The sequence below is a fragment of the Syngnathoides biaculeatus genome, chromosome 4, assembly GCF_019802595.1.
Source record: "Syngnathoides biaculeatus isolate LvHL_M chromosome 4, ASM1980259v1, whole genome shotgun sequence".
NCBI classification, from domain to species: domain Eukaryota; kingdom Metazoa; phylum Chordata; class Actinopteri; order Syngnathiformes; family Syngnathidae; genus Syngnathoides; species Syngnathoides biaculeatus.
In genome coordinates this window covers 33104512-33132180 of record NC_084643.1, presented here as the reverse complement: position 1 = coordinate 33132180, position 27669 = coordinate 33104512, and the positions used below count along the sequence as shown (strand labels likewise).

The following is a 27669-nucleotide window of genomic DNA, read 5'->3' as shown; positions in this document are numbered from 1 at the left end:
CAATTTATAAGTGAGCTGAAATATCCATGTTTGGGCAGTGCCAAGTACTGTACAATACATGAAAACTATTGTTTTTGTTCGTGTGAATGTAAACATGAATAGCGCGCTGTTGCCTTCATGGTCACGGCGGTCGCAACATAGTCAGCCGCGTTGCGTTATCTGCTGTTAATAGCTCAGCCTAGGAAGCCCAATGGAAGACATTGTGAGGTTTGTGTGACTTTCTTGCGTGGTTTAATTGGTGAACTACACTTAAATGTCATTTGTGCTTAAATTGGATTGGCGGTAACAGCGCCTGATGGGGAAGTTCAACTTGTAACCTTGAAATAGTTGCTAAATAAGCAATGATTGATAAATAAAAGTAGCGAGTGACACTTAGATCACTGCAATGGAATAGAAGTACTGTTACTACTTAACAGCAGAAGCGGAGGAAGTACTTTCATTAGATCTAAGCGATTCATGTAAATAGCCTCGTTAAGAGCTGAAAACAGAGAATTCCGCCAAAAGGATGTTGTTACTTCCACTACGAACAAAACAATGTAATGATGTCATCAGTTAACACGTTACCAATTACCGTCCTAGGTGCAAGAGTACTTGGGAAGCCAAGGCGTAAAGTGGCAAAATGCCCAAATGTTTTATTTATTTAACACAAATATTAAATGTTCAAATGAGTTGAAATCAAGTGATGACAATACATTCTTTATTTTCATCTTTTCCATCACAACTAAATATTTCACAGCAAAGTTACAAAATATGAAAGTTTATCATTGGCAGAAATAAAAAAAACAACTGTTGAAATCAAATCAAATTAGCGGGGAAAAATAATCAAATCAGACAAAGTGGTGAAAAACTAGAATATTTAAATGTCATCTCATGAAAATATGCTCTTTAATCGTTACATAACCTCGGAGTCAGTTTCTAGTTAGCATAGTATTTGAGTGGCTAAAAAGTAAACATACAAAAACAGCCAAAGTTGAGGTTTCATCTGTCACATTTTTCCACAACATGATTCCCCGTTAGCAACGTCTTCACAAATTAGTGGACAGCTTTCTTCTTTTCATATTTTTAGCAACATGCATTGGACTTTTGTTCATTCGTTTACCTGCCCTCTCCCCCAAAAAGAGAAAATACCACCTCAGCATTCAAACTCAATTAGTGTGCGACGATGCGAGAAAACTCGCCACTGGTGATCTAGTGTGTGTGAGGAGGCGTTACAAGTGACTAGCGCTAGCATCTCTCCAACAGATTAACCTGCCGCAAGCTAGTTAGCGGTCTAGCATGTTTGGTGTAAATGCTTTGTAGAAGTGTAGAAATTGAATCATAAATATTACAAAGATTTTAAGTGTATTGAGATCATAGAGCAGGCAGGCCACACTAGCTAGTTAGTAGTTAGTGTCAGAATCACAAGACAACATCAAGGTCAAGGCATTTTGAGCGCTCTTCCAAGATGCCTTTTCTCAGTTCACATTTTTGTCATAATAAATTAGCATGATTAGCTCCTCCCAAAAGTCAAATACTCCTTGATTAGCATGCAAAGCTAAACCAAAGAGTAAAAGAGAAAAGTTGACAATTCAACACCCCTGTAGTGCTATCAGCGATGATGCTAGCGTTAGGAGGCATTAAATGTGACAGGGGCAAGGATTTTTTTCATCTGGACAGCCCGTTTAGTGAGCCAGCTGACATTAACAAGTTGTATAAAATAACAATAAAAAAACAAATTAAAAATTAAAAAAAAAAAGAATTAAGATGAAGTGGTGAAAAACAATTTAAGCAAACATTTTTTCACACTAGCTAGCTGCTAGTTAGCAAAGCATCTGAGCCGTAAGCAAGTGAAAAAGTTGCTGACGAATGATATTTTTCAATATTCTTCCCTGTTCATGACTATTTCTCAGACGACTGGACGGCATTTCTGATTTCACATTTTAGCGAAAATAAATTAGCACTTTATTGATTAGCAGACAGAATTGTTGATTATTGACACTACACCTAAATTTCAGTATTGTGCTGTCTAGCATTAGCATTTAGCTAACAGGCTAGCACATGAGCTGTCACTGAAACTTCTAAAATAAATGGGGATAATGGTTGATGTTTTTAAATAACTGCTTATATTTGAATAATGAGCTCGTAAGCGAATACGGCCTAGTTTAAAAAATGTTACATTGTTTCATTTTTATGTGGCTGTTTGTGAAGAAGACGGGAAAGTTTGGCAAAAGAAGAAAAGTTGACAAAGATTCCGACTTCATGAATACAAAAAGTGGATGCCATCTTGGGCCAGCGGTGCATTCAAAACACAGAAAAAGAAGCTCCGCCCCAGTCAGGTGATTAAGAAGAAAAAAAAAAAAGAGGAGGAGAATATGCGCTCGCTGGGGGTCCTGGTTAGGAGGCCAGGTGCATTGTGGGTGATCTATGAGATGGCCTTGGCCTCTGGTAAGAACGCTTCCCAGTATTTAATCAGCTGTTCACAAACATATACAAATATTATCGTTATCATCATTACAGTACATAGCTTATATAAAGGAAAAAAATATATATTTACATTTTTTCCTGATACACTAATAAAAGGCCAAAAAGGGAAAATGCCTAATAAATGGTTCAAATATATTTTAGGTCAGTAAACCATTTATTTCCTCATATTAAAAAAAATATTTTGTGAATACATAAGTACAATAAAAATGGTTACATGTACAAACATTTGTATATCTAGTATCATTTCAAATAATTACTCAAAAGTTGTACGCAACCTACTTTAATAATAAGGTAAATACACCTAAGTGTTGAAGTGTATAAATACGTTATTTAAAATGTGTTTGACGATATATTTTAGCGACAAAAGTATACTGCTACATTTACAGATAGAAGACCACAATAAAACATGTTCATAATCAAAAAACACAATTCAACATTTCTATATGTAGCTATTTTATAGATATGAAAGTGCAAAAATACATTCTAACAGTCGCAAAAGTGTAATGAAAGGTTGAAAAATGTTAATATGTTTACGATTTTAACATTTTGTAGATAAAGTAGAGTAAAAATGTGCAAAATATTTTAATATTAAGAGTGGAAAAACATTTTTAAACATTTGTATGAAATAAAACTTTTCAATATATTAGGACATCTAAAACAAAATATTTTTAGAGTTATGAAAGTACAACAATGTTGTAAAATACATATAAAAGTGCAACAAAACAAAGTATTTGTAGACATAAATGTGAACTAAAACATTGAAATATATTTTTAGAGATAAGTAATGAAAGTATTTCAAAGTTTTTCTATTGAAATAAAAGTTGAATGTTTGAAAATGTGTTTTGGACACAAAAATGCAATAAAAAACATTTACAAGTGTAAATGTACTAAAATGTTGAAATCCATTTTTTAGAGATAGAAAAGTGTAATACTGTTTTAAAATTTTTAACCATAAAAGCTCTATAAAACCTTGTAATTGATTATTTGCGGATCTAGAAGTATCAAAATATTTTAGTTAAGTTTTATAAACAAAACATATACTGAGATGTTCAAATACATTTGAGATAAAATTTAATGAAAGTATTTCACTGTATTTCCTCAAGAAATAAAAGAGGAATAAAATCTTAAAATATTATGTAGACTAGAATGAAATAAACGTGTTAAATATTTTATAGCTATAGAAGTACTAAAAATACACGGACACTACCTGTTGCTGCGTGAGCGCGAGGGCTTCCAAGTATTTGGTAATGATGCTCTTGAAGTCGTTGACGCGTTCCTTCTGCGGTCAAGCAAATGACGACAAGGTTGTTTATGAATGCAAAAGTGGGTGTGGCACAGGCGGCCATGTTGTTTGGCACGGTGTGGTGGGGGGGGCTCTCACCTCGAAGCGACTCACTTCTCGCCGAATGATTCTGGAAATTTGCTCAAAGTCGCGCTCGCCCTGCTGGACTTTGCCCTCCAACTGCAACAACGCCAAGCACAAAAATGCGTCACCAGCATCGTCAGTGGCGACAAACTCAAGTGTGCTACTGCTACCTTCTACAACGGTACACAAGATACCTCCAGCGGTACGTGAAACACTCAACAACTAAATACAGTTCAGTCTCTCAAATATTGTAAATCTGTGTTAGTGTGAATACTTCTCCTTCGCCGAGATCAGGCCTCCAGCTCACAGGTGGAGCATATCCAAAGGTTTACACAGCGTGATTACTGCACACGAGTGCATCAAAAAAAAAAAAAAGCCATTCCAAAATGCACACAAATGCAACTCATTATTCCAATATCCAAACACGTTCAGAGTTCAACAGTTGAATTGTCAACTGAAACATAATTGACCCCTCCGTGGATATTGCGCAATCCGCGTCACTGACCAATCAGAGGCCAGAGATCTGCATAGACCAAAGCCCGTTTTTGCTCCCGCCATTTTCTCAGACAACATTGCATGGTCCAGTATAGGTTTAGTTAGCGTTTTATCGCGTATTTGGGTTATTTAACAAAAAATATGGTCAAGAGGTGTAGTCACGGACTTTGTAATAGTGACGACAGGTATCCTGAAAGGCTAGTTGGTGGAGTTCGATTTGTACCCTTTCCAAAACCGAAGACCCAGTACGAAAAATGCCTTCGATGGATCAAACTTTGTGGAAGACCGCATCATCAACTAAATCCATTTAATATCAAACGGAACACATATGTTTGCACGAAGGTATGCCTTATGTTTGATTTTCAATACATGTCTCGTATAAATGAATTCAAAGTTCTTCGCTAGCATAACATTGGTACGTGTGAACGATTGACACACTTATTCTTTGTTGAGCGATATTTAGCGATGATCGGACTGCACAAACGTATTGATTTCTTGCTGGCTCGCGGCCAGAAGCTTAACCAGACGGTGTTTGCACGAAGATATGCCCTAAATTTGATTTTTAATACACGTCTCGTATAAATGAATGAGATGTTCTCCGCTGGCATAACACCGCTACATGTGAATGATTGAATGAAATCAGAAGCATGGCGACTCTCTCAGTTAAGAATGTATTGTATTTAGAATCTATAATATATCATTGATTTGAATGAAATCAGAAGCATAGAGTCTGTCTCAGTTCAGAATGTATTGTATTGTATTGTATTTGCCATTTTTACTGTTTGGCTTACGTGAGCGCACGTGGCGTGACGTCACTTCAAGAGGCGTGGTTAAGTGCCCTGTACGGAGGGGTCAATTTCTTCTACTGCCGTAATTTCCGGCCTACAAGCCACGACTTTTTTCACACGCTTCCAACCCTACGCTTTATGCGGTGATGTGCCTAATTAGTGCATTTTTTTAACTGCCGCAAGGGGGCACTTGAGCGGAAAAGGTAAGAATGAGATGGGTGGAATATATGTGCCGAGGAAGTGACTTTTACCGCTTGTGTTAGCACTGTGCTACCGTGTTGCTGCCGTGTCTCAATGATATTTACCGGTAAGTTTTATTTAAACCGGCCCTGTTAGCGTTAGAGCGGTGCTAGTGTTAGCACTAGCATTAGCGTGGTGCTACTATTAGGACTAGCACCGCGCTAGTGCCGCACTAGCGCTAAACTCTTTCTGTGTACCATCTTTGTAAATATCTCTTGTTTCAATGTGGGTTTCAATGTGGGCACTTGGGGCTTTTACACAGCTCCGGCTTATTTACAAATGTACTTGGTGAGGCTTGAAACCAGGTGCGCTCCGTAGGCCGGGAATTACGGTAATTGCCATTCAAACCTGACATAAACTAAGAAAACATTCAGAATTGACTTCACAAATATGTCACAGAAATCAAATACAAATATTTTTTTTGAATTAATACTTAAATACCGATACTATTAAACTCAGTTTGGTTCTTTATTCAAACAGTAGTAGCAAATGTAAATGATGCATATAAAAATATATTGATTATGATTATGTGGTTAATGTATGGAAATTTTAAAATGATAAAAAATGAGATAAGATTTAAATTGGATAAAATTATGAAATGTTGGTAATATTATGTAGTAGGATTTTTAAAAATTGGATTAAAATCTGAATTTGAAAATCTAATGAAACAGACAAAATTTAGGAAATAGGAGGAAAAGGCAATACAAAAGTTAAAGAGGTACAAATATGACGAGGTAAAAGTATCACAGAAAAACAGGAAATTGTGATGATGGATTACAAATATTGTGAAAATGTTATAAATTGTATATATGTATATAAAATATGATGGAAATCAGTGTGAATGTGTGTGGTGAATGGTTGTTTCTGTAAGCCGCCTCTCGCCCAAAAATAGCAGCAATCCTCGACCTTTATGAAGACAAAAGATATAAGATGAAATGGATGGAGGAATGATAACAATCGGCTTTGACAATCCAGAAAAAAAATTAAAACAAAAAAATGAATCCACTTTGATGGAAATGTGAGAAAAGTATCAATATATGAAAAATACATATGGCAAAAAAGTGATTAAAAAAATGATGCAAAATGTAACAAAAAAACAACATATGACTGATACAAATATGATGAAAATGTCACACTTGGAATGAAAGTAAAAATAAAAATAAAAAAATGGAGCTTTATGTGGTCAAAGCATCGAGTCCTACCTCTTCAATTTCCTGGTACAGCAAGTCATGATGGGGAAAAAAAAAATTCAAGCAAAAAAAAAAAAAAAATGAAAGTCATTATCAGTGTGTCAAAAACTTGATGAGATAGTATGATTTACTATTAGGCAATTATTATAACTATAGATTTAATAAATAATACAATATAAAATTGTTACCACCTCTGATGTAGTTTTAGAAATATAATGCATGAGCTTATTATTACAATTTTATACACTTAAAATAATAGAGAAAATACGTTAATTCAATTCCATTATAATAACTTGTTTCATCATTAATGTGGTCACCTTAGCCTTCGGGACTCAGGATATTTTTGCAAGCCCCCCCCACCTAAGTTAAAGCGTGAGTGTCTGTGTGTTTTACATGTGTAACGTGAAGTTGCGTGAGGCATGTCCATGTGTAGTAAATAAAGGCTTGTTGTAACTCTACTGACAAACGTCAACTTCTGACAGCAACAACAAAGCCACCCCCCGCTCCCACCTCGCCCCCCACATCTCCTTCGCTAACAACGGACCCCCGACAGTCAGCGAGTGTGTGTGTGTGTGTGTTTTCTGACAGACAGCTCGCAGGGTGAATTTGTGTGCTGACGGGCTAATAAAAGTATTTTTTTCTTCTTCTGTGGGTAAAATTCCTCAGCCACAAAAACAAACTTTTCACTTGAGTGAGTAGCAAAGGTGCGTTTGTTTCACTCCACTCGACATACCGCACAGGGAAGTTTGGGAGGGGCGGGGTTACCGGTAGCGCCATCTTGAACTGTTTGTTTTTAATCACATTGACAGAAAGTGAACACTTCTTGGATGAAAAATTCGTTGTATTGCAAAAGTGATACCTCTTAGCTGTAACATGGTCCAAGAACGTGATGAGCTAATGTTTGCGTTTTTAGAACCCAATCCCAATCATCATTTCTCAAGAATATTATGGATATTTTGTCAGGAACTTTTACTTCTCAGCCAAAACGAGCCAGGAAAACTGCAATGCTAATATTCTCTATATTTTATTTATTTATTTATTTATAAATCACATGACATACTCTTGGCACTAGGAGCTAAACCTGTCGTGTCCTGCCTGGAAACTATGTGGGAATCCCGGGTATTAGCTTGAAGTAGACAGCCAAAGCTAACACAGCTAACGTTGGCAGGGAGACCACGGAATGGCGGCAAAGAAAAACGGCAGCGACACAAAGTGATGCATCGGCGCCAGATTATTATGGCCAATAACTTGCGGACAACAACTGTGTGCTAACAAGCGTTTTGTTCGTTATACAAGTAAGAAATAGCGCACCAACACATGGCATTTTACAACGCTGTGACGCTGTCATTATGTCGCAACACTTTTCGGAATACTGCATACGGCCAGCGTGTCTAAATAATACATATTGTAGACTATAATGTGTTTCTCTAACTTAATAGTGTACACAACCAAAAAGAAATTCACATGTAAGTGACACATGTATGCATATATGTAACAAATTCACGTGACACGTGTGTGTGTTTATATATATATATATATATATATATATATATATATATATATATATATATATATATATATATATATCCTTTCAGCACATGCATGAAATAGCCAATAAACAAAATAATTAATGGTAAAGCAAAATGACATTACACAACAAACAGACACACAATCAAACATGCAGGCACACTCATATACGCACACTTGATGCCCCCCACCAACAGGTCAATAATTATGACTCTGGCAAGTCATAGCTATGAACGCAATTGTACTAAAAATTTCTCACAGGCTCCCAAATAGTACAGTATGAAGATAAATATGAAATAATCACAGAAACACAACATGATATCATGAATATACATGGCCAGAACAGGTTCTGCCAGGGTCACCACAAATTGACTCAATGTGGCTCAAAAGGGGTGAACTCCGGACCGTGCGTCATTACATGCTGGAAAAAGTCTTGTACAGACAATTGTTCTGGAAGATTGTAGAACTACTTTTACCCACATCATAAAACTACTCGGGAATATTTAAGATAATTGATGAGGAATTTATTGGATCGCTAAGAAGAATCAACAACGGCTTTAATTTTGATCAAATCTGACCAATTCCCACCCTTATGCTTCGCACACACCGGACACGTTTTGGGCATTTCGTGGGGCGTGATTACATAAAACTTCAAAGCAGTTTGCGGGGATAGATGTGAATCTGCGCGAACGACGTGATACGGATGACGCAGGCAAACGCTCAAAGAAGATGACCTCATCCAGGAAGTCATGTCGTCAGCCCCACCCCTTGCCGTGTCCAAAAGTGTCCCACATTCAAACACAAGCGAAGGAGCTGAGGCAAAGTGATCTTTTGGATCTGGTGGGTAGGTAGCATTAGTCATCAGGCTAGTTTTTGGCTCCGCCCATCTCAATTTCCTCCAACCGAAACAGTGAAAAACTGAAATCTGAACGCTTCAGTATTAAATTGTTCATAGTGTGCACGTTTTCACCACATAGGGTACCTTCAAACATATGTATTGTTTTCAGAAACAAAACAAAAATGACTTCAGTCCCTTTAACAATCTTAAGTGGGAGTGTTACAGTACCTCTTTGATATCACATCTGTAATAATAATTGTGAGGATAAGGGGCTCAGATAATGGATGGATGGACGGATAAATAACAATATACAAGTTACTGCTACCACTTTAATGTTTCATTTTCTTAACAAAGCGATGCGGTAGTGTTACCTCTTTGATGTCGTCTTTGGCCTGCTGGACTTTGTCCGATTTATTTGAAAACTGCAGTTTGACTTCGGCCTCTCGTTTCTTCTGCAGTAGAAGTTGAGTGTCTTGCCATTTCTGCCAGGCCTTCACACGCTGCTCAAACACAGCCTGTCCACACAAACATCACTCAATCATCCATGTATTATATACAGTATGTCATACAGTGACCCCCACCCCTCATTATAATGTGATTCACTGTTCGCATCCTCATATATTGCCTTTTTACAGGTCAATCTGAATTTTGAATCGCACCTCCTCTATGTACAGGGCTTGAAACTCCCAATTTTTTTTTCAGCTTGCCCGATTACAAATTTCACCTTGCGGGAGTGCAGTTATTTCCTGGAGTAACATTCACGTATGATCATTTCAAAATTACGAGTGTGTGCCTGCGTGCGTGTGGGCGTGTACAGCAAGCCGCAAAGATTGCCTGCTTCAATTGTGTTACAAATACAGTCATGTCAAAACGTCTTAATAACATTTTTTATGACGCCAACAAAGCTAACTAATCTATATCTATCCATTATAGACATATAAAGATACTGTATGTGCAAAGTTCAAAAGGCCAGACTCCTTTCAAGAGGAATGGATGGGAAAACAAATCATCCTTAAAATAAAGTGCAATAACTGTGGTAGTAATGATTTATAATTCTTGTTCGCAGTTTTGCAAAGATCTCGAGTCATTGTTGAAACTCTGGTGTGCCACGGTCATGCTGTACTTGCTCAAAAAATGGGGCGACCAAATCATGTGATGCTGCAACCGAGTGAAAAAGTTGGTTGCACCAGTGATACTAGTGCAAAGGTTTGTGGTAGCCGGTAGTGCCAAGGCATTCCACACAGCACTAAGTCCTATTGGAAGATTTGCAGCGTAAATTGCAAAAAGAAGAGCGTGCTGAAAACACACCTTGACGGCGGCGAGGAGGCGCACGTAGTCTCCGAGGAGCTCCGCCAGAAAGTAGAAGTCAGCGTTGGCCTGCTGCTGGTACTGCTGCTCCATCTTCTCCTCCACCTCAGCCAGCTGAGACAAAGCTCGGGACAACGCCGTGTGGTCCTCGCTGTTGCCCAACATGGCTGCAGACTTGGCGAACTGCGCTGTGTTCGTAGATAACTCTGTGTGCGGGAAGAGAAATACACACACGTACAACAAAATGACTAGAGTGCAAGTTGTGTGGACGTTTTCTACTTTCTCCACAATGTTGTCAACAAATACAAACATAAATGCATATACAGTATGTCACACAACACTGTACGTGCGCATATATCTTATCCTGGTTTGGGTCAGGGAGTGCTGTCGCCTATCTGAGTTGATTTTGGGCGAAAAGCAGACAACACTCTTGGTTGCCAGTCAGTCGCAGGGCACATATAAAGGCTGCCACCGAGTGGGAACTGAACACACGCTGCAGGCACCAACATCAAGTAAGTGTACCACTACACTGTTAGTGACCCACTTCCAGAACAATTTGTTCAAATTTGTGTGAATTTCCAAATTTCCAAGGTTTTGTCAAGAACATTACCATAAAATAGTCATGATCATTTATACATTGAGGCTTCAAAATTTGACATTTAATTTTAAATCACCATTACCAGTTCTGTTTTGCAACCCTCCCTTGTGTAAGGTCTATTCAGGGGTTCTGAGGAGGAGGCTCCATCAGGAAGCCAAAGTAAAGACTCAGGAGCAGCAGTGCGGTTTTCCTCCAGAACGTAGAACAGTGGACCAGCTGGACAGCCTCAGCAGGCTCCTTGAGGGTGCCGGACCAGTCTACACGTATTTTATGGACTTGAAGAAGGCATTTGTGTCCCTCAGGGAATCCTCTGGGAGTATGGGGTAGTGGACTGCTTGATACCTGCTTGGTGTGACCGGTGTCAGAGTTTGGTCTAGATTCCCAGCAGTTACCTCGAGTTGTTTCTCGTGAAAGTTTTACTTCCCCCAGGCTCTCTATCACCGATTCTGTACATTACCTTTACGGACAGAATTTGTAGGCGCATCCGGGTTGTTGAGGTGGTCCACTTTGATGACATCAGTATCATGCATGCATGCATGCATGCATGCCTTCATCACGCTTTTATCTCCAACTGTCGCTGGAACAGTTCACAGCATGAGAAGCGGCGAGAGTGAACATCAGCAACTCGAAATATGAGCCCATGGTCTTCAGTTAGAAAAGGGTGGAGTGCCCTCTCTGGGTCAGGGAGGAGATCCTGGCCCAACTAGAGGAGTTCAAGTTGTTCACAAGTAAGGGGAGAATTGAGTGGGGGATCAAGAGCCGAATTGGTTCTGCGCTTCCCTGGTGATGTGTTCCAGGCACGTCCCACCAGGAGGAAACGCCAGGAACGATCCAGGACATGCTGGAGAGATTATGTCTCTTGGTTGGGGTGGGAATGCTTCGGGAAACCCCTGGAAGAGTTGGACGAAGTGGCTGCATAGAGTGAAGTCTGGCCTTCCCTGCTGAAACAGCGGGGCCCGCGGCCCGACCTCACATTGTAAGTGGAGGAAAATGGGTGGATGGACTCGTCACCACTTACATTTACGATTAGTAGAATAATCAGATCATATTGCTGCCGTCTGGCTGAGACCTCCTGTGTCCAAATTTAGTCCTTTACATAGTTCATCAAGTGTTGAGAATGGATTCCTCCTTGACGATGCAATGATAATGGTTGAACATGCGCTGTTTTTATTATTTCCTGAAAAGTAATATTTTTGAAGGTATGTGGACAGAGCCCGATGCCAGCGATAGGTAAATTACAGTTTATTGCACCTGATCTTACATAACTATCATTAGCTTCTAGCATGATGTGTGTATGGTATGTGGAAAAAGATAAGACAGTTTGTAACCTTTATTTGGCCAGATATAACAATAGGAAGTTTCTTATTTACAATGTTTATCTGGTAACAGTAGAATCAACTTTTAACAAACTTTGCAATTTGTACCATTTCTTACATTATAATAGATGATGACAAAAGGGCCTTTAATATTTTCAGATGGGAATGTTTAGTTCACTTAAAAAAGGAACCAAAACTATGCACAATGATGTACAACAAAGGAACTAGGACTGACCTTGGCCTTAGGTTCTGATCTATTTCTGGGCTCTTTTTAATTTTTTTTTCTTCCAAAAGCGCACCTGCTTTGATGACAAAAACGTAAATCTCATAAAAATCGGTTGAGAAATGAGCAAGTTCTGATTTATTTTGAAACGTTCGTGCATTGCAAATGATAAGCCTGATGCCCCCAACAACATAGTCACCACGTAGGCATGTCACTAACAGTCTGCGACAACATATCGGTTTTCTCTTTCTATACGTGTTTTTAAGGTTATATCAAACGTAACTTGTGACCTAAAGCTAATGAAATCGTTACTGTTAGCCTCAAGTCACTGTTAAAGATTACAGCTTCAAGCAAGTAGCTCACAGCCATTGATGCTAATGTTAGCAGCTGACGACACAAATTGCTAACCTTGACAACTGATTTTCGTCATCAGAAATTGAAGCCTCCACGTCATGCTTCCTTTTTTCAATACTTGTGTATTACTGTCATGCTGCTATGAAAAGGATATTCCATCTCACAGCTTCTGCATCGCATTCCCCTCTCGTATTTTTGATGAAATTCTGGGCTCTGTTGCTAACCCGTTAGCCGGGTAAGTACGACTACACTGCATGTACATCATCAGAAAGAGCTCAAACAGCCACTACTGCATCTGCGTCTAAGCCAGAAGGAGAGAAGCGATCACAGCGAGCAGTGGGCAGATTGTCACTTTTGAGAAGAAAACAAAGCTTCAAAAATTAAACGAAATGGACCATCAAATCGATTCTTGACAATTTTGTCGACGTAGTCGTTACTAGTCGGTGTAATTTGGCAGCAATATTAAACACAGAGACACACACACACACACAATTACGTACCTTTCCTGTGACACACAAGTGACTCAACACTGGCGTGCAGTTTCCTCAGCTGTACATCAAGATTCTCAAAATGTTGCTGCTTCTCCTCGAACCACTGACACACACAGACATGCGCACACATGAAGCCTTCCATCATGGTAACAAGGTTAACCTCCCCACTCACCCGCCCCCAAGGGCAACTCACAGCGTCCGACTCGTTCATCTTGATGGTCATCTTGTTGACTGCATCAGCCGCCTTGTTGACCATCCTGAGGAGGCCTGCACTGCTCAGCGCCTGCGTGTTGACGGCCCGCGGCAACTGCAAAATGCACGCAAAAAAACACACACAGAAAAAAAAAAAGACAAACACTCTTCAAAGATGAATTTCTACCTTGTGTGGCTGTTCTGTGAGAAAGGTATGGGGGGGGGGGGATTAAGGGGAATAGGGGAAAGGATGTAATGATGACGTTTAACAATCAACTCCCACTACTCAATGCTGGGTTGAAAGCAACTGTGGCAGTCAGACAACTATTTTATACAAGATGATGAAGGAGTTACAGCCGTCATCAAGTGTGTAACAGAAGCTATGTGATATTGAATAGTGCAAAGTCAGTACCAGGGTGTCACTCCAGGGACGCAGGCACTGAATTTATTATTTTTTTATGATTACTCTATCGATTAATGATGTAAAAATAAATTCTGCATTATTTTATTCCAAAATCTATTTTTATCCCAATACAGCTTATTACAAATTTACTTTGAGGGAAAATATCATTGCATTAAGCGTTTTTTCAGATTCATCAATTCATTGTTTCAGCCCTACACCTGAGACGAACTTCACCCGCCTTGATGTGTTGTAAGCAACTGTGAACTATTTTATACATCACATCAGAACTGGACTTGACATCGTTATATGACTGCAGCATGCTGCTGCTGCTGTTGTTGTGTTGAAGGTAAGGCTTTTCCAATCTTGCTGATTTAGAAGACTGACACCGGCACACCATCTAATCATCCATTTGCAGGATGCTGGATAGCGGCATGAAAACACACACTTTTACTGCACTTTCCTGCTTTCTCTGTGCTCAGTGTGAAAGGCACAGGCCAATAAATGCCGGCTGTATTGATGTGTGAGATATCTTTTATTTATGCCAGTCCAGATGCGAGTGCCATCTAATTACCTGGCTGTGGGATGTTGTCTCTGAATGAAAGCAAACACTCTCGGAAAAATTCTGCTCTTCTCATACGACTCTTGTGAACGTGTGAGGGGAGAGACTTTGGTGCTAAATTGATACTGCTGGTGCTAAACTAAAGCGGTGGTGTGACGGCGCCCCCCAATGGAGCAAGATGGTGTCATGGTGGGCTCTGATGACACAAAATGACTTGTGACGTTTGTTTCTCCCCGTTCAATTAGCCGCCGCTGTCTCTCTTTCACCACAATCACTTTGTCGCCATCTTTCCCCTCCCCCACCTTCGTCTCCTTCGCTCTCTCTCCTTAATTCCCGTCATTCCGAGACCACTCAAAGCAATTGCAATGTCCTCCGCATTCCAGATTAAATCCCGGTGTCAGCTGAGAAGCTCATTTTTCTTCATTTTGGAAAAGTTTACTTTCGCACGTGGTCCCCCCTTTCCCAAAGCCATTTAAACAGAGGTGGGTCTCGGGGGTCCTCATTGATGGAGGCTAAATGAAGGGGGGGGACGGACCGGGGGGGGTGCTTTTCATTTATAGCTCCCCTCCTGGTTGTGTTTCATTAAGTGGGCCGGACACAAAGCCTTGCTCGCTCAAGCGTCCCCACAATTCATCTGTTAAGTTGCTGACAGACAACCATTTATTTTGCAGGCCACGCCCCCTTGCACACTAGCACAGTCCCAATAGGCAAGGTGGGGGAGGGGGGCATCAACGTATGACTTTTGTTTGTTTACCTCAGAACTCTCCAGAAACTGAACGAGGTCAGGATCCTTGAGCAGGACGGGATGCTGTACTGTGCGCATCAGGTACCTGCACCGCAACATCAAAGACGATGACATGAAACCACAAGCTCATCATCTTGTGAGGAAAGCGACTACAAAGACCGATGTCACGTTGGAGAACATCAAACGTGGTTGTCACCAAAAGACAGCATTTTTCAGACCATGTGGCTTCAGAGATGTGACATGAACTTATTTTAAGAACGTGACGCCAAACAAATTGTCCGCCAGCATGTGATAGCAACGATATCAAATTAAGAATGTAAGTCTAAAGTTTAAGCACATCTTGTTTGTTCCATTTCTAATCCATTGTGGTGTGCTTTACACCCTAAAAGATAAGAATTGTCTGTCCCAATATTATAAGCATATTTCAATGCTGCTGGGAACAAAAATAAAGTCTATAGAGAACTTGATGCATGAGCACTTAACTGAGATCATTTACGTTTGATTATCATCAGTAATATTTTGTTGATCCAAGGCACCTATTTTACACGAGAACAACGTCACAGTAATCTACCAAACAAAATGAAGACTGAAACAATGACCTTGACTCAATTTACCGTAATTCCCGGCCTACAGAGCGCACCTGGTTATAAGCCTCACAGAGTACATTTGTAAAAGAAATACATACATACATACGCCACAGCTGTGTAAAAGCCGAGATATTTACAAAGAAAGAGGGTACACAGAGAGGTTAATGCTAGCGCCGCCTCGCTAATGCTAACGCTACCACCGCGCGAACAGGGCCGGTTAAAAAAAATAACCTTCCGGTAAAAATCACTCAGACACGGCAGTAACACGCTAGTGCAGCGCTAACACGGCCAGACTGGTAAAAGTCACTACCTCGGCACATAAATTCCACCGGTCTCACTCTTACCTCTTCCGCTTGATTGCCTCCTTTGCACAAATTAGCCGCACCACCGCATAAACCGCGGGGTTGAAAGCGTGTGAAAAAAGTCACGGCTTACAGGGCGGAAATTACGGTATTCACACACATTGTTAGCGTTAACACAAAGCTGCTATACTCATATGCCATGACTTACGGAGTTGTATGATTTGCAACAGGTGGATACACAAGTTCACTGGACATTCTAATCCAAGTATTTAAATTGTTCTACCGCCGCTGACATAGATAGAAAAGCAATTATATATTTTTGATTTAAAAAAAAAATAATAATTATAACAACAATAATAATGCTGCAAACATAATTTCACTACTAAGCCAATGATCCAAGACATAATTGATTTTCCTAGGAGTCGAAATGTACCAAACTGAAAACCATGACTACAAAACCCGATCGGAACCAAACTGTGGAATTTGTGAACCGCTCCACCCATATCAATCATGTTAAGACCATATGACATCAAAGAGGTAACATTAGTTAGCCACATGAGGAACGCGTGGCATCAAAGTCGCAACACTCGTTTGTGACATTGTTCAGAATGTGACATAAAACTCATCACATTATTAACGCGCAACATCAAGGACGCAACACTAGCTCATCATGTTACGAACATACCACATCTAAGAGGGCCCACAAACTCATCATCTTAAGTGACATCAGTGATATAACACTCGACTGTCACATTGTTCGGAACATCCATCTCTTGTTACATACCTTATTCTTACTACTAATGGAACCTATCCCAGCTATCTTTTGGTGGCCAGGTACACCCAGAACTGGCCGCCAACCAATCGCAGGGCATACATCCACACTCAGTCTCAACTATGGGCCATTTAGTCTTCAGTTAACCTATAATCCACACAATACCCAGACAAAACCCAGGCAGCAAGTGAAGTGAGTGAAGTAGAAAATGCCAACTCCATGCAGGCAAGGCCGGATTTGAGCGTGGGTCCTCAGAACTGTTAGGGAAACATGCTAACCCTGCTGGCCTTTTTCTCAGGAGGCGACATCAAAAAGGTAACACTAGTTCGTCACAATAAGAACGTGACGCAAAGAAGCAACACTTGCTTATCATATTATGACAAAACTCACATCACATTGACAACTTGACTACAAAGAGGAAACAAAAACAGAGAAGATCATCTTCCATCAAAGACACAGCATGTTCACTTCATTGTTCAGAACACGTGACAAAACTCAGCATGTTAACAATGTGTCTTCAAACAGGAAACCCTTCTTTTGACATTGTTCTGAACGTGACATCAAAAGATACACTAAAGGCATATGAAAGGGGAAATCCGGTGTTTGGCATGAACAATGTATCCAATAGGTCATGTAATATGTACTCGATTTTGACAATGTAATGTTAAATCCTCTCTCATTTAAGAGTGTTTTGAAAAGATTTTTTATCGACAATCATGAATTTTCAGGGGAGCTGCCATTTTCGCAAGTCACATGACTTACGTGCGCAGATCTGACATGTAAGGTGCCCCAACAAAGGCTCGATTACATGGGACACCATTTATGCCCAGCGCCGATTTCTCGGATTTATCCTCATCTGATGAAGAAATAGGAGTATCAGTTGATTGGGAAGATGGAGGAATACTTCCATACAGATTTGAACCTGTGGCTGTAATTAATGTTGAATATTCGGATGGTTCTTCGAGCGGAATGACGCCGGAGTCTGACTACACAGAGGTCTACGCGCGTAAGACGTAAGTGCGTAAACAAAGGCCCCCAGAGCGCCGGGCTGGCAGCCGCGGATGGTTCTTCAGACGGGAATGATACGGAGTCTGACGAGGGAGCCGAGTTTCGGCGTCCGGCGGAGGCCACAATCCGAAGCTCGGCTAACGGCCTCCGCCAGACGCCGAAGCTCGGCTCACGGCCCACCGCCAGAGCTTGCTCATCAGACTCCGCGTCATTCCCGTCCGAAGAACCATCTGCGGTTGCTGGCCCAGACCTCCGGGGGTCTTTGTTTATACACTTAAGTCCCGCTCGTTGGCCTTCGAGTGGTCAGACTCCGGCGTCATTCCGCCCGAAGAACCATCCGAGTATTTGACATTAATTACAGGCACATGTTTAAATCTGTATGGAAGTATTCCTCCGTCCCTCCATCTTCCCGATCAACCGATACAGCTATTTCTTCATCAGATGAGGATAAATCAGAGAAATCAGCGCTGGGCACAATGTACTTGAACCTTTGGTACGGCACCTTAGACGTCACATCCGTGCACGTAAGTCATGTGACTCGCGAAAATGGCAGTGCCCCTAAAAATTCGGAATTGTTGACAAAAATCTTCTCAGAACACTATTAAATGAGAGAGGATTTAACATCACATTGTCAAAATAGAGTACATACTATATGACCTATTGGATACATTATTCATGCAAAGCTCTGGATTTCCCCTTTAAGAACATGTGACATCAGAAGTGATGTGATGTCAAATTGTATCGTCTTCATACCTCTCCAAGGCCAATCTTCTCTTCTCCACAAACTCATTAGAGGATTGGTCCTCCTTCCCAACCTTCACCTTGGTCATTCCTACACACAACACATTACGCACATCATACGTGTCCCCGGAAGAACACATTTGTGTTGTCACACCAACGTACCCACAATGCTTTTCTCTGGCGCGGGGGGGACGATGTAGCCCACGTGCATGTATTTGGACGTCAGCTTCCCGTGAAGGCCCAGGAAGTCACTGAAGCGACGCTTGACCGAGAACTCAGGGAGCCTGAACAACGATGAAGACGGCGACACCTTGGTGGTAACCTTGTAGGCCATGTACGCGTTCATGCCGTCACCTGGAAACATTGAAACGCAGTTACGTGATGCAACATGGAACATGGTTTGAGTTCAGGACATTGAGGGGACGATGAGGGACTCACCAACTTTCTCAGGATCTGACACAGAGATGAGAACGTCCAAGATGTTGCTGTACTCATCTTCTTCTATCTGAACGGCAACAATGATGACATATCACAAGACAACAACAACAAAAGCAGAAAATGGTCTTCAGCTGTACTGTGTGTGTGTGTGTGTGTGTGGTGTGTGTGTGTGTGTGTGTGTGTGTGTGTATACGAAAGTGCATGTGTGCAAATATAATTATGTGCACGCGTGTCTGTGTGGGTGTTTTTGAGTGTATTATTTTTCCTGTGTGTCAGTGTTTGCATGGATGTGCTTGTATAGATGTGTGTATTCGTTTAGAAGTGTGTGTTTGTGTGTCTAAATGTTTGTGTGTGTACATAAGTGTATGTGCATTTGTGTATGCAAGTGCGTGTCTGTGTATAGGTGTTTCGTGGTGCATATACTGTGTTTGTGTGTGTACGGTCATGAGTATGTATATTGTGGGGCAAAAACAATTAAGCAGCAACCATTTGTGCATCTCCTACCACTTAAAAAGGTGAAAGGAGGGTGTAATTTTCATCACAGGTATACCTCACCCAAGAGAGACAAAATCCATCCATCCATTTTCTTTTGATGCTTATCCTCACAAGGGTTGCGGGAGTGCTGGAGCCCATCCCGGCTGTCAACGGGCAGAAGGCGGGGTACACCCTGAACTGGTTGCCAGCCAATTGCAGGGCACATAGAGACAAACAGCCGCACTCACAATCACACGTAGGGGCAATTTAGAGTGCTCAATTAATGTTGCATCTTTTTGGGATGTGGGAGGAAAGCAGAGTGCCCGGAGGAAACCCACGCAGGCACAGAGAGAACATGCAAACTCTACACAGGTGGGGCTGGGATCGAACCCGGCTCGTCAGAACTGTGAGGCCAACGCTTTAACCACCTGAACCACCGTGCCGCCGAGAGATAAAATGAGAGGGGAAAAAAAAAAAAATTGTAAAATCATTATTAAAGAATTTGTTTGCAAATTATGTATTAAGTATTTGGTCACCTACAAATAAGCAATATTTCTGGCTCACGGATCTGTAAATTCTTCTTTAAAGGGCTCCTGTCATGAAATGGATGATTTTTTGTATGTTATTAATGAAGAAACGTCAGCCAATATGGGTCCATGCGTTTTTTTCCCCACCACAAAACATGATTTTGACGTATAGAGCTTTTTGCAACTCCCGCCATGAAAATCCGCTCAGGGTTTGTTTTCGAGAAGCAAAAGGTGACGTACAGGACAGAGGCACCCCGTAGTGGACTCGTTTGTTTCCATTAGTTTTACCTCCGGGAAGGTAGCTCGTTGTTCCTTCGTGTTAGCCAAAATCCCGGCTCATTGCATTGCTGGACATTGCTTGAACACTCGGGAGAAAGGATTTAGCCTTCATAAGTTTGCAAGAGAGCCGGTTCGTTGTGAAAAATGGATTGCACCCGTGCAGGACAAGAGCTTCGTGGGTTCCAAATAACAGGTAGGCAGTAATGCGCCTCAGCTCAACGGTGTTCAACAAGTACTGCGGCGGCTTTGAACATCCCCCTAAAAGTAGCACGGCTAGGCTCCATTATATGCCACCACGGCGCCGAAAATCAGCCACACCGGCTGAGGCGCCGCGTTCGGCGGTTACTGCTTCTGCGAAGGCTGCGCATTAGGCTTTGGGACAGGGGTGGCTCTGAAGAACCCAGCCAAGAATGCCTCACTCAGCCGTGTGCGTGCATAGAGCGCCCCAGCTCGACTGTGTTGCTCAGTACTGCGGCGTCTGTCCAGCCTAAAGCAGGACGGCTCGCCTCTGTCATAAGCCACACCGGCAGGCTCATCCGCGATGGATAATCTCCGCGGCGGAAGTGGATCGGACGGGGATACGGTTTGGCTGTGATCGCATATCATCTGAATATGGCTCGATATAATAGTGTAATATTGCCCCGAGGGCTCGAAACAATAGTGTAATATTGCCCCGGTAACGTCACTCGGTTGTGTGGTGTTCTCCTTTTTGAAAAGAGCTTCTGTGTCAGAAGGGGTGCGTTTGTCTCCCATAGTTAGGGTGCACCGCGTGTTTTCATTGGCAAATGTCCGGGTGACGTCACGGACGAAGGATGCAGCCAATATCGCGACACTTGGATATCGTAGAATGACGTGCTCTGCGCTCACATTTATTTTTTCGTATACACATTGAAGTGAATAATGTTATATGTATTTGTCATTACAATATCTATTTTAGAATGTTTATAGGGATGACACTTGGGCTTTAAGAGCCTCCTCTGTCCTCAACTTGTTATCTGTATGAATGGCACTTGTTTGACCACATTATCAGTATAAAAGACACCTCTCCATAAAATCAAACAGTCACCCTCCAAACAATGGCAGAGACCAAAGATCTGTCAAAGGATGCAAAAAAACAGAATTGGATGCCTGGACCGGGTTGGGAAGGGTGAATATGCAATAGGTAAGCAGCTTGGTGTGAAGAAATCAACTGTGAAAAAGTTGAATGAAGACTCCTGATAATTTGCATCAATCTGAGGGCTCTCACCTTGTGGGGTCAAAATGATCACAAGAATGGTGAGGGGGGAAAAAAAATAAAATTGCACAACCACAAGGGGGGAACTTAGTGAAAGACCATCATCAACAATACACTGTGCCCTGAAGGACTGAAATCCTGCAGTGCCAGATACGTCCCCCTGCCTAAGCCAGTACATGTCCAGGCCCGTCTGATTTGCTCGAGAGCATTTGGATGACCTCAAAGAGGAATGGAAAAATTTTATATGGTCAGACGAAACCAAAATAGAACTTTTTAGTGAAAACGCAACTTGTCGGGTTTGTCAGAGAAAGAATGCCGAGTTCCAGCCAAAGAACACCGTACCTACTGTGAAGCATGACAGTGGAAACATCATGCTCTGGGGCTGTTTTTCTCCAAAGGGAGGGAGATGACTGATCCGTGTAAATGAAAGAATGAATGGGGCCTTGTAGCGCCAGATTTTGAGTGAAAATCCTCTTCCATTCGCAAGGGCAATGAAGATGAAATGTGAAATATCTTTCAACGTAACAATGATCTCAAACACACGACCCGGGCAGTGAATGAGTGGCTTCGCAAGAAGGTCCTTGAGTGACCTAGCCAGTTTACAGAACTTAACCCCATAGAAACTGTTGGAAGGAGTTGAAAGTCTGTGTTGCCCAGCGGCAGTCCCAAAGAGGAGATCTGCATGGAGGAATGGAATTGTGAAAACTTGTGAAAAATTAAAAGAAAACATTTGACCTCTATCATTGACAAAAAAGTGGATACAAGAAATTATTGACACGAATTTGTGATATTGACCAAATACTTACTTTCAACAACAATTTGCTAAGAAATTCTTTATTAATCAGACAATGTGTTTTTTGTTCTTTTTTTTTGTTTTGTCATGGGCACCCAGGGGAGGAGTAGCCAAAAAAATATCCTCAAAGGAGAGTACTGTTGCTTGAGAATAATATGACTCAAGTACAGGTAAAAAGTAATCCAATAATTACTTGAGTAAGAAAGTACTATAAGAAAGAGATCAGCATGAGCATCAAATAATTAATTTCTCCACCCCCCCAAAAATATATATATATATATAGTGGGTGTCACAAAAAATGTATACACACTTTAAATAATTGTAAACTTGATTTTTATTATATTTCAAATATTTTTTCATTTTTACTGTTATTTTACAAATATCAGTATTTAAAGTGTGTATACATTTTATATATATATATATATATATATATATATATATATAATATATATATATATACACACACACACACACACACACACATACACTATTATATATAGTTGACACACACACTTGCTACAGTTTCAGTTTTTAACTGCCCCAAAACAAATGAAAAAACAAATCAAATTGGGCCCTAAAGAAACACTTATTTGCTTTATTCAGTTAAATAACTTCATGAGGTGAGAAAATGAGAATTTGGCTAAGCCTGGGCGACAGATGCACATGCACCCAATTTGAATTAGCAATTTAAAAAAAATCCCCTCCAGTTTCAGCACATGGCCACATAGAGTCAATGTTTAACCTGGTCTGTTTGCGGGTGTTTACCTCGTCGAAGGAGGAATGTGTAAACATGTCGTCATGGGCATGTCCTATGCGTGGCGTGATGACAGAGGTGGGTGGTGTGATGGGCGTGATGGCAGGCGAAGGCCCGTCTGACAGCAGTACGTCTCTCTCCGGACTGTCCAGCGACACTTCCTCAGTGGCCTCTACCAGACAGACAGACAGACCGACACACACACGCACACATGAGAAACCATTTTTTTAGTGCCGTTCGAAAGTGGGCACCCTGCAGTGTATAATAAAACTGTATAATGTCCCAGTGGCTTCAATATTTTTGTTTTAATACAGCACAGTATATATTTTTAATATAGGTCAGTTGTATTTAACTTTACAGTACTTTCATTAGCATTAGATCTTTTTGAACTCTTTTTTTCAAACATTCATTGCATACAATTTTTAGTTAACTAAGGTACTGTAATGTCCTCACATGTGGGCAAGGACACAGACATCGATGCCCATTCAGCCATTTATTGATCAGGGCAGAGAGTCAAACACAGACAAATACACGAAATGAATACACTCACAAGGAGCAACTCAGACTCCGGCTCCTGGAGTCACTCGCTAGGCTACGGCGCTTTAAGCCACACATTCAACATAACAATACAACACGTACAGTAAATACCAAAATTAAAATGGGAAAGTTCATAACTTTTAGTCTTTTTTTATTTTTTTTTAAGTTTGACATTTTGTTTTTCAAATTCAGTTCGTTTTAATTAGTTATTTAATTAATATTTTTTTTATTGGTTTTAGTATTATGTTCAGAATTTCTTTGTCTCGTGCAAAATGGAAACAAAAAAAAAAGGCCCACTAACATCCCTGAAGTGCACCGATCCAATACATTTTCTTATTAGATTTTTAGACAATACTGTGCTATTTCTAATCAAAATCCAACCAAAAAAGGATGCTGGTACAAATCAGTGGTGTTTCAATTCATGTCAATGGGGAATAATGTTTTGATACAAAGGTACATTAAGTTAAAAAATTAAACTGGTGAATTAAATGGACCACTGTATGACATCATCAGGCGAGTGCTTACCAGCAAACAGGTCATCTGTGTCATGGTCAAAGTCCTGCTTGGGCCCGTTGGAGTTCTTGCCGCTTTGTTCCACTTCCTGAGGTGGGACAAAGAAACAGGAAGTGACACGAGACAGAAAGTCAACACATAGTAAATATTCGACACCTGAGGCGTCTGACGGCGCGTGTAACTGTCGCACAGCGGTTAGCGCCTGTCAATATTGACACACGAGGCGCAGCGTTGTCTGACGGCACTTTTGACAGGTGGGGTAGGGGTGGGTCTAAATAGGAATGCTGTCTGACATCAACCAAAAGATCTCAAAAAGATACAACAAAATGCCACCATTTGGAGGAATTCAAGAATAGACAAGAAATTAAGTAATTGACATCCATCAGTCTAGAATGCGTGAAAAAGCCATTTTCATAGCTTTAGGACTCCAGAAAACCACGGAGAGAGCCCATCCATCCTTTTTTTTTTTTTTTTTTTTTTTACAACGCTTGTCCTCACTACGGTCAAGGCATGCTGGAGCCAATCCTACCTGACTGCAAGCAGGTGCCGGGGTCATCCCTGTATACTGTGAAAAAATATGGGCGGCACGGTGGATCATTTGGTAGAGCGTTCGCCTCACAGTTCTGAGGTCCCGGGTTCAATCCCGGACTTGCCTGTGTGGAGTTTGCATGTTCTCCCCGTCCTCCCACATTCCAAAAACATGCAACATTAATTGGACACTCTAAATTGCCCCTAAGTGTGATTGTGAGTGCGGCTGTTTTTCTTGATGTGCCCTGCGATTGGCTGGCAACCAGTTCAGGGTGTACCCCACCTCCTGCCCGTTGACAGCTGGGATAGGCTCCAGCACTCCCCGTAGGATAAACGGTGAAAGAAAATGGTTGGATATATATACATGGATTACATTACAAATGGATTACAACTACTTTTTTGTCCGCTGACTGGTCACGAGAAGGAACTGACAACCAGGAACTTCCTTATTCCTTACTCAGCACAAAGATACAAAACGGGAAGACAATTACAAGCAGGAAAGAATTCCAAGTGCTGATGGGACAAAAAAGTGAAACAAGGGCATGAACTGTGAGTCTAAACCAGTGTTTTCCAACCTTAATTAACGAGACAAGAATGTCACAAAATGCTACGCTTTGCACGATCAGGATTTTTGGGGCAATCACCAATCAGTGAGTTACAACAAAACAATAACCAAGCACAGATTCATTCACAAGATGGTGCAATGAGTCTATTTAAATGATCTGCTCATTTGCAGTATATACATGTGTACTTCATTGCTCTAAAATTATATATCTTTGCTCATGTATTTATCCCAGTAAGACAAAGAGACAGACAGAACAAATTAATGGTCTTCTATTAGATGCCAGCAAATACATACAGCAATTAATGTGTCTTCTTTTTCTGACTTTTTTTTTTTTTTTGGTGTGACGTGAGATTTTTTTAATTGGAAAGTATGTGCCTTGGCTCTAAATAAGTTGAAATTTGTTGCTCTGGTCACATCATCTGTTCCATAGAACAGCAGGATGTTTACACACAACCACTAGTGCTAGCACTAGCTTACTCAGCTACGTAACGTTTTGTCACCTGCTTGCGAGTCGTATCGTATTAAAAGCATGTGAACAACCATCAAGCAAGCCTTACAGTAATTAGTTGGACGTCCTGCAATCGTGAAAGAGCAAATTCGTCTTGTAGTCTGATTTGCGCATTATGTGTCTCACAGTCGTCTTGTATCTCCCATGGAGCCAAGGTTTTTTTAAAAACTTTATTGACTGTCAGATAGTTACAGTTCTACGCAAAATACATGGGAGAATGTTAAAAAAAAATGTTTTTGTATTCGAATACAGTGGGCACAATGGAGACACGGAGTAAATGACTTTTGATTAGCCGATCAATGACGTCATTGATTGGATCGGCAAATTATGACAATAAAGGCGATCAGGTGATCAGCATAAAAAGATCATTATCATCCGATACCGGTATCAACCATTCAAGTGTTCTGCTAGTCAATATACACTGCTGGCAGAGATAATCAAAAATACATTATTTGTCATAATTCAATCCTTTTCTGATCAATTACGCTAAACTAGCTGAAGCCCTATGATTTCTCATAACACACTAATAACTCACACTGATCTAAACAATGAAAACAATACAAAAATTTGCTAGAGCTTTGTGTACAACTTCAAAAATCACACAAGTGACCATGCATGTTTTTTGGTTCATTGCACATTCTGACGGCTAAATCATGCAAAGTCATTGGCATATCTTCATCTATTTAACACTCATTGGTATCTAAGGGCGGCACAGTGGGGCAGCCGGGTTCAATCCCAGTTCTCCCTGTGGCTTTCCTCCCACATCCCAAAAACATCCATGAATTGCAGACTCTAAATTGCCCCGAGGTGTGATTGTGAGTGCGACTGTTTGTCTCGATGTGCCCTGTGATTGGCTGGCAACCAGTTCAGGCTGAACCCTGCCTCCTGCCCGTTGACAGCTGACATGGGCTCTGGCGCTCCCGCGACCCTTGTGAGGATAAGTGGCAAAGAAAATTAATGGATGGATGCTCTCCCTCTCCCACCATGCAAACCACTACCTGTACTCTTTTTGGGTTTGTTTTTTTTTTTTTTTTGCAGATAAGCGAACACTCTACATCAAATAAAAATTTACCTCATTCAACCCAGTCTGATAGTTTACAAGGTTAATGAGGGATACTGTACGTATTCGATGCACCTGTTTTGAGACTATGAATTTTTTATCCATCATATTGCTGGTGTCGGGCAGATCCTTCCATTCTGGTAACTCTCATGTTGAGCTATTGTCATTGCATCTTCAAAGAGTGCAAGCCATTTTTAACAGTCTGGATTGATCAATATTTCGTACAAATAGCGTACCCACGAAAAAGAAAATTTAGACCGGTGTCTGAATGATGCCACCGATACCCCATGATGTATTCATGTAGCTGACTATATCACATAATGCAGCTTGTTATACATGCATTTGCTTTGATTTTGTTTCGTTTTACTCTATTGTCTGCAGCCAGGTCAGCACTGTAAATGACAATATGTTCACATTGCCTTTCCTGGAAAAATGAATCTTAAATAAATACATCTTCCCGTTTTTATTGTTGAATATCGAAAAAGGAAAAAAAAAGCCTAAAATTGAAGTGGAATTTCTAAATTCACCCAAGGGCTGTGAACGCCCCATCTTCACGTGCGTGACTGTCACCTGACGCACGAGCACGCGACACCTGTCCTACCCTGTTTATTCGCCTAAAAACTGGACACTCTCGATGGCTTCCGCAGTCACGTTGACCTCACCTTCATTCATTTACTTATTTTAACAATTTTAGAGAGGGAAAGTAGAAATAGTGGCGTGGCTTGCCAAAGTTTATCTGAGAAAAATATCCTAAAGGCTCTTGCCCCGTCCGCTGCTAGCTTGACGCCCAGCCCAGCCCATCCCTCTCTCACCTCGCGAGGGCCGCCAGCCAGCTCCGGGAACAGGTCCTCAGCGTCTTCCACCTCCTGGAAGTCGCTGTGGTTGGGCGGAGGGTCCCTGGCTGTGGCCGCCATTGCCTACGTGTGTACTTGCCGGAATTGCTCGGAACTAAC

At 41.1% G+C, this 27669-nt stretch overlaps 1 protein-coding gene across 1 annotated transcript; it reads right to left on the bottom strand.

The window, feature by feature from the left end:
- Nucleotides 1-689: 689 nt before the first annotated feature.
- Nucleotides 690-27669, bottom strand: snx2 (sorting nexin 2). Its single transcript, XM_061817268.1, has 14 exons — nt 27529-27669; nt 24068-24143; nt 23017-23177; nt 18945-19011; nt 18669-18860; nt 18519-18597; nt 15106-15181; nt 13391-13504; nt 13207-13300; nt 10216-10421; nt 9279-9422; nt 3845-3925; nt 3671-3742; nt 690-2452 (listed from the first exon to the last, which is right to left on the bottom strand). Exons 1-14 carry the CDS (start codon nt 27628-27630, stop codon nt 2402-2404), a joined length of 1515 nt encoding a protein of 504 aa, XP_061673252.1. The 5' UTR covers nt 27631-27669; the 3' UTR covers nt 690-2401.